General features: G+C 42.2%; 1 protein-coding gene and 1 pseudogene across 1 annotated transcript in view; one reads left to right on the top strand and one right to left on the bottom strand.

The window, feature by feature from the left end:
- Positions 1-3,385: 3,385 nt before the first annotated feature.
- Positions 3,386-6,456, bottom strand: LOC119280783 (annotated as a pseudogene).
- Positions 6,457-7,253: 797 nt separating this feature from the next.
- LOC119279285 (adenylyl-sulfate kinase 3-like) overlaps positions 7,254-8,536 on the top strand; it is a 3,713-nt gene continuing 2,430 nt past the window's right edge. Inside the window, exon 1 of the mRNA XM_037560580.1 lies at positions 7,254-7,269. Within this exon, the coding sequence (XP_037416477.1) occupies positions 7,254-7,269 (16 nt within the window). The remainder of the gene's footprint in view (positions 7,270-8,536) is intronic.

Raw genomic sequence — 8,536 nt, 5'->3', positions numbered from 1 at the left:
AAATATGTAAGGTCGCCAATTTAACTGTACCAATTCAGCCACATCTCGAATACTCCTATCAATTAGTCCCAGTCAGATCTGGCACCCAATTAAGAGTAGCCCAGCATGACGAGAGATTGTAGAAGACAGGAGGAGCGACCCGGCACGAGAGCGGTTGCGTCGCCACCGCCAGGGCGACGACGGCGAGGTGTGGCGGCCACTCCTGTTCCGAATGTCACCCTCATCCTGGCCCTCTGCTTCTCTCCAGCGACAGCGTGCAAGCAAGAAGATACGGCGGCGACGATGACTGCAACGGCGTGCGGGCAGTCGGAGTCGGAGACCAGCCGCCACCCCTCCTCCTCTCCCTCCTCTCAGCTGCCACGCGGACGCCCGGCCGCCGTCCCGTCGCCCCCATCTACTCTCGCGACGTCCAGCGGTCACCCCGTTGCCTTCCTCTCCTCCTGGGACCCTTGTCCCTGGGCCGAGCTGCGATGCCCAGGCCAGCACTCCTCACCGCTGGGCTGGCAGCCCATGTAGCTCGCATAAGCTGGGAGCCTCTATAAACTCGCTTGTTACGAGCTGTCAAAATGTTGAGCGTCGGCAGCGTCCGCCGGTGGATTTATTGAAAACATCCACCGCCTCCTAAGCCGTTGGATTAAGCCACAAATAGCCGTCGTATCTCAGCAATGAGGTGTGTCGCAAATTGCAACAAGGTAGATGTTACAGAGCTCACGCTGCGACACTTGCTTTGTTGCAAAACCACCAAAGCGTTATTTTTGCCCGAAATTTTGATTTTATCTTCAATCTTTTTGCAACTTAGATGATGTTGCGGGAGGACTTTTGCAACAGATGTTGTGTTGCAGAATTATTATTTTTGTCGTTCACCTTTTTTGCAACATAGATGCTGTTGCGGGAGGACTCTTGCAACATGAATCATGTTGCAGAAAAAAATCACTAGAAATGATGATGTCGTCTGCAGCGTGAATCAAGAAATTTCTGCAATAGAGATGATGTTGTGGAAGGATTATTGCAACAAGGCACTTGTTGCGGAAAGTATAAAAAAAGCATCTCCGACTGAAGCAACGATGGAGGGCGAGAGGGGAGGCCGGAGCGGCATAACTAGACCGACGGTGGCCGGAGTGGAGCTCGGCGTGCGCGCTCGAGCGGCGGCCATGGTTGCGGGCATAGGGAGCGCTAGGAGAGGAAAAAGAGGAGAGGAGAAAGGACGACTAGTGGCATCCTCCAAAGATCACCGGCGGTGGCCTGGCGGGTGGCGGTCCTGGAGCACGGCTGCAGGCGAGAGGGTGTGAGTGAGATTGAGAGGGGAAGGAGAAAATCACAAATGGATAAGAAGCATGAAGAGTGGACAAGGATAAGGACAAGTGGAAAACAAACGAGACGACGGACGCAGTGGCTATAATCCACCGGCTGAGGGGAAACTTTTCCCTTTTAAAAAAGGTCCATCATGCCTCAAAAACATAATCAACGCGTATTTTAAAATTAATAATTTCGTAATAAAAATATTATCCATTATGTTTTCAATTTTTTTATCATGTATTAAAAATGTTTCATATTTTTTTAATAAAAGTTCATGGTGCATTTAAAAAAATGTTCATATACTATTTAGAAAAACTTCGACAAGTTTTTAAAAAATGTCATGTTCTAGAAAAAGTGTTCTATGGGGAAAGAGGAAAACAAAAAAAAAAGAACCATAAAAAGAAGTGGAAAAATAAAAGTAGTATATCGGAAAGCATAAAAAAAGAATTAAATATATTTACTGAAAAAGTAATTAAAAATTTTGGGTCCAAAAATATGTACTTTAAAACATGTTTAGCAAACAACAAAAATGTTCTAAATCCTTAAAAAATGTTCACGTATTGATAAAAAATATCCTTGGCCAATCCCAGCTGCTGCAAACTTCCCAGCCACAAGGAGACGCAGGAAACAACTGACAAAGCACTAGCCTGTATATATGCATCATTAATTGAAGGCAACAAAAGAGATTCAACTACTTGAGGCTCTAAGCAGAGCACGCTTGCGAACAATTAAACTTGGACACTGCGTTAGCTGGCAAGTTTCTATCAGTAACTCGGCGATCAACTTAATTTGGAGCCCAACGCCCTCCACATTGCCATTATTCCGTCCCCGCCATTCAGACGCGTCTCCAAAATATCAAACCGTGTTTTTACACTGGAATGTCTGAACTTCCGACTCAGTTTTGTTCAGTCTTTCAACTAGGGAGTTGGATAAAAAATCAATCAAGCTGCTGCAAATCAATGCTTTCTGTTTTTCTTTTGAAACAATATATACTTTCAGCTAAGGGGGCAAACCTTTGACCCCACTTAATCTTGCATTTCACTAATCAAGTTCAGAAAAAGATCCTACGCAAGAGCATTCCACACATCGTCACCGTGTTTAGTCTGCGTTCGCAGCTGTGTAGGTTTGGCATCATCTCCATCACCAAATATATATCTGGGGCACCCGGATCACCAATATATATAACGTCAATTCCATTTACATAAATAAACCATGCCACCCAAGTTCAGTACAACAAAACAAAACGAAATTTGTTGGTAACATTCAAAGTACAAAACCATAACACACAGGTTCAGGACAGCAAAGTTCAGGAAGAAACAGCGGAGGTTCAGTACAGCAAAGGTCACCAGCTCAAGTTCAGAAAATAAAATACAGAAAGGAATTGGATATATTGCAGGGCAAGTGCCCAGAGTAAAACAGGACACCTCATTCACCAGTTCGCTACTGATCAAGGAACTTGTAGATCTTCAGGATTGGCAGGCTTCCTCGACTTAGTATGTCTCATGCCTCACCAGACGAACCGAACCATGCCACCAGCTGTAGGCTGCCACAGTTTTTCTGTCCATCATATAACATGAATTAGGAAATAAATTTGTTTATAGAAGTACACATGTTAATAAATCAGGTTTAGATGCCAATATTATAAAGAAATTCTTTTTTTTTAGAAAAGGAGGAGGACCCACAGCCTCTGCATCTGGACAATGCATGCAGCCACTTTATTAGTTATATAATAAAGAAATTCTTAAATGACAATTAATGAAATCTAAGTAACCATATGATGTCCCAATGCATTTTTTAGGTAGAGATGGAACATACATGAGTAACTTAAAGGAACATTATAGGATACTTAATATAGCTTGTACGCCTGCAATCTGCTTCCATGGATATCTACGAAAGCCAATTTGCAATATGAGAAGCACACAATAGATTTAAACGTTTATGTCCCATAAGCACAAAATGGCATGAAAGATACAACTGAACAATGATTACAATTTATGCATGTATCGAATGAGGAAGAAATTTTTACTGTGAGAATATGAATCATGGTTGACACAATCAATGACAATACGAAATATTAAACAATACATACCTTGAGCCAGCCATCTACTTCCTAACAACTGTGTAGATATCCAGATCTTCGCCATGAAGTCCATGGTGCTGCTCTTGAAGCCCAGTCGCCCAATATGAAGATATCTCTTGCATATCCTCGCCCATCCCCAGCTGTTGCAAACTGCTCAGCCCCTCTACATAGCTCAAGTTTGGACATCCATATACACGCAGGTCTGTCACATTAGGGACGTTGCAGATCCTCTCCAGGCCTTCACAATCCCCAATATAAAGGCGCTCAGAGAGCAGTGGGAGGTCCTCCACGACCTCCAAGTTGTTCGCTCCAAATAATATTAGCTCTTTCAAACTGACGGCCTCCTCTCCAAGCTGTCGCGGAAGAGCCCTCAGCTTAGGGCAATTGTGGAGATCCAACACCATCAAATGAGGAAACATTTGATATCTTGCAAATTGGATATCATCTTTCCGAATTTCAGCGGCTCCATCCTCTTCTCCTTGGTCATCATCAACAACTTCTTCCTCAAAAAAAGACCAGGCCTCCCAGTTGGGCATATCTGTGAAGATCAACCATTCAAGTTTAGGGAAAGCAACCAACTCATTACATACATGATCACCCTTCTTGCAGCCAACAAATTCAGGTCCAACCTTGGTAACTGCATCTGCTACCCCAATTTTCAGGAATTTCAAGTTGGGTAGTTGCCCAATCGGTGGAAGATCCACACACGGCCATAATTCATCCAGGACCAATTTTATCAGTGAAGACAAGCAGGTGGCACCAAACCAGGAGGGATACTGCTGACCAAAGAATCCAAAAACACACAAGTCTTCCAGGTTGCATGGAGGTACTAGCTTCTCAAAGACCTTCTCAGTATTGCTAACATCTTCTTCTGAATATGACCCCTCTCCACGTTCAGTCCACGCTAGCCTTAGTTCTTTTAGATGCCTTTTGTCCGTAAGCAATGTATTTGTACCACAATGAGTCGCTCTTTCCAATTTAACAAGATAAAGATACCTCATCAGCGACAAAGAAGACAACTCTTCCAACTTTCATCCATCTTGTACGACAGCATTATCACCTCCATCACCAACAGGATAATTTGTTAAACTAGTGAGTAACTTCAGTTTTCCTAACCCTTTTGGAACTTGGTTTATTGTTGTGTAAAGTTCAAGGCATCTTAAATTGCTCAACATGGTCACTGCGAAAGGGAGATTGTGCAGATCATGACACCCTGTCAAGCTCAGTACTTGAAGGTTCTTTAGGGAGCCAATGGATTCTGGAAGACAAGATATGCCAGTATAATCTAGATTAAGTAGGCGCAGATGTATTAGTTTTCCTATATAGTCTGGAATGCTTTGTACAAGCGAGCAATTCAGTACCAAAACACGAAGAAGCAAAAATCTCTTGAACAATGTATCCTTGATTTTCCATGGACCATTAACAGTTAGGAAAGTCCTCACCTTAACATCCACCTTATCCACTCTAGGTAACACTAACATATCCTTCTTAATGACAGCAGCAACACGTCTCAGTTTCGACATATTGTCACCCCCTAATGTTTCAACATCTCCAATAAAACATTCTTCTCTTGATATATTTAAAGCAAGCTGCCTCAAGAGGTCATGCATTTTGCATTTAGATTGGTCGAACTGTAAATAATCTGGTTGGAGGAGATTCCGATGGATTAGCTCATAGTAGTACTCTTCTGCTATGTCTTCTAGTAGTTGGCCTTGTTGCTCTTTTATGAAGCCTTCAGCAATGCATAAATTTATAAGTACGCCACGGTCAATGATAGCATCTTCAACAAACAAAGCACAATAAATGAAACACTGCTTCAGACGATGCGGTAACTCATCATAGCTTAGATACAAAATTCCTTCTGTTTCATCCAAGAGCATGTTCTGAGAGCCAATTATTTTGCCCAAATACTTTTTCCACTCATTCTCTGTTAGATCTTTGCTTGCCAAAGCACTGGCGGTAACCTTGATTGCAAGTGGGAGGCAACCGCATTTACGAACAATCTCAATCCCTGTGTTTCTTAAAGTTTGGACTTCTTCCTCTTTTCAATGTTCATACTCTTCCAAAGTAGCTCCCATCTCACCTCTACTGACATGAGCTCAACTCGGTGGGTATGGTCTACACCTATTCTCTTTGTAATTTGATCATTTCGTGTGGATACCAATATTACCCCGACAGTTGTTTCATGTAATGCAGGTCTTAATAAATCCGTCCACACATTGGAATGCCACACATCATCTAGAACTAGAAAAAAAACTCTTCCCTTCAATTGTTTCTGGAAGTTTACTCTGCAATTCTGCTATGGTTTCACCTTGCTCATGATACACACCAATATTCCGGAGAACCTCTTTGAGTAGAGTAACTTCATTGTAGTCTCGTGAAACACAAATCCATGCATGCATCTTGAAGCTTCCTTTTATTCTTTGGTCATTGTATATTTTCTGAGCTAGTGTTGTCTTTCCAACTCCACCCGTTCCAACAATACTGAGCTTGTAAGACTTGTATTCCTTGTGTGCAAGCACTAACTCCACCAACTTCCTATTAGAATGTATAATATCCCTGCCCACAAGGTTGGGCTCAACAAGGTTGGAACTTCTTATCAGTTTGGATGTTTGACCATTTCCAATGGGTTGTGCACTATTATTGAAAGTTGAAAATATCTTGTCATTTGCAGTGTTCTCAATCTTTTTGTTGAGGCTTCTAATTCGAACAGCAACATCATGGCGTGTCACTATGTTGCAAAAACAAGAGGAAACTGAAAGGCCTTTACATGCAACCGATTTGCCTGATGATGGTGAGGGGTGGTCAGGAAGCAGCTTGCTTCCCTTAGATCTAGCCACATCCATGATTTCATCAACATCATATATAACATCTCTCAGTTGACCAAGCCAATTGTTTACCACTTGCTCTTTTGTCCTCCTTTTCTCGGCATCATATATACAACACTGAATTAGTTCCACTCGTTGCAGTAGTTTGGTGAGCTCTTCTTCCACCCCTAGGATTAGTATGGCCTTATCGATAATGACATCTTGCAACTTACGAACACTTGATTTAAGCAAAGTTTCAAGTATGGCCGCCATGAATCAGACAAACTCAACCCCAGAGGTCCACCAAAAACACTAGGATATTCCCTGAGAATTGGAGAAATCGAAAGATGAAAATGAATGCACAAGGTATGATAACATGCTTCGAAAGTGGGATAAGGCTCGCGAAATTTATCACTAGTGGACTGCCATTTACATTTTCAATAATTTAGCATAATATAGTTATGCACATACAGATTGAGTGATACGCCAAGTATTAAGGTCTCAATTCTAGATCCTTTGGCATTCTATTCTTCAATATATTTTTTCCGGTTGCCAATTTACTAGTTAGGGATGACAATTTTTCCCATGGGTATGGGTTCCCGTGGGTACCCTACTTGAAAAAATGGGCATGGGCAAGCGTTGGAGCGATTTTGTACCCACGGTCAATGGGAATCCATACCCACAAAATATATGGTAGGGTATGGGTATGAAATTGTGCCCATGGGTAACCCAATGGATACCTAGAAAAATGTAAGTAATGAAAATAACTCCTATGACATGTGGGGTCAACATCCAACTCCTATGGCTCACACCCTAAATCCCGTATTCCTTAAACCGGACATAGCTCATAGGGATGTAATCACCTTTTTGCCACTCCTCGTATGTCCTATGTGACTCCTCGAAAAGATGAAACCTCGAATCTTCGCTACCGGACTCTTGTCCAACTCTCAATTCAGTGATCCCTCATTCCCACCTTCTAAATTTTTAGATGCTATATGTTGTACCCACTGGATACCCATTGAGTATAGGATATACCCGATGGGTAGGGGCATGGGTGCCATTTTATACCCATGGGTGTTGATGTGGGTGAGTATAATGTTTTTTGTGGGTATGGGTTTGGGTGGAAAAAGGTTGTACCCACCAATACCCGACCCATTGCCATCAATATTACTAGTAGTTGCCAATTTGCATAGTAGCCTCCACGTCGAACTACTACTAAAAATGTTGCATTTAGTTACAACCACTAGTGCAGAACTGGGCTATAGCCCCGGTTCGTAAGGGCCTTTAGTCCCGGTTCTGTAACCGGCACTAAAGGATGGGGACTAAAGGTCCCCCCCCTTAGTACCGGTTCTGCACGAACCGGGGCTAAAGGCCCACCACGTGGCACGAGCCCGCGCGGTGGACTGGGGGACCTTTAGTACCGGTTGGTAACACCAACCGGTACTAAAGGATATTTTTTTTGATTTTTTTTCGAAAAAAATTGATTTTTTCCCGATTTTCACATTTCTGAATTATTTGACGATTTTGTCTCTAATCACCGCTCATCATTGCTCTTAATCACCCCTCATAATTCCAAATCGCTGCCTCGGTTCGTAAGGGCCTTTAGTCCCGGTTCTGTAACCGGCACTAAATGGCGGGGACTAAAGCCCCCCCCTTTAGTACCAGTTCTGCACGAACCGGGGCTAAAGGCTCACCACGTGGCACGAGCCAGCGCAGTGGACTGGGGGACCTTTAGTACGGGTTGGTAACACCAACCTGTACTAAAGGGTAATTTTTTTTGAATTTCTTTTTTTTCCAATTTTTTTTGATTTTTTTTCTGGTTTTCATATTTCTGAATTATTTGACGATTTTGTCTCTAATCACCGCTCATCATTGCTCTTAATCACCCCTTATCATTCCAAATCATCTAACTTCCTGGCCGGTCACCCATCCTCTCACTACTCCAGTCTGAGCACGCTTAACTTCCGAGTTCTATTCCCCCTAGTTTCCAAGTCTGCACGTGTTGTTTACCTGACAATAGTAAGTTGTCAATCCTATTAACCCTCAGGAATTTAGCTTGAGCATGAAGTCACATGTTTCACCGTTTTAGTTTGAAACTATTATTCTAAGAAATAATTATTATTTAGTAACCAAAATATTTCTTGAATAAGTGGTTTGACCATAGTAACCAAAATTTGAGCATATCTTGTATTGGTTCTTTTAGAATTTGAGGATTCTAGAAATTTGAGCATATCTTTTTTTCCTTTTCATGCTGATTTTTTTGATATATTATGCGTTTTTTTTGACATCGTATGCAAAAGATATGGCCGTTTTACATTTTCATTACACTTTTTTGCAAAATATGTCCAAATTT

The sequence above is a fragment of the Triticum dicoccoides genome, chromosome 3B (genome assembly GCF_002162155.2).
Source record: "Triticum dicoccoides isolate Atlit2015 ecotype Zavitan chromosome 3B, WEW_v2.0, whole genome shotgun sequence".
NCBI lineage: Eukaryota > Viridiplantae > Streptophyta > Magnoliopsida > Poales > Poaceae > Triticum > Triticum dicoccoides.
Note: the sequence above shows the minus strand (reverse complement) of the source record. Positions and strands in the feature narration are given on the sequence as shown.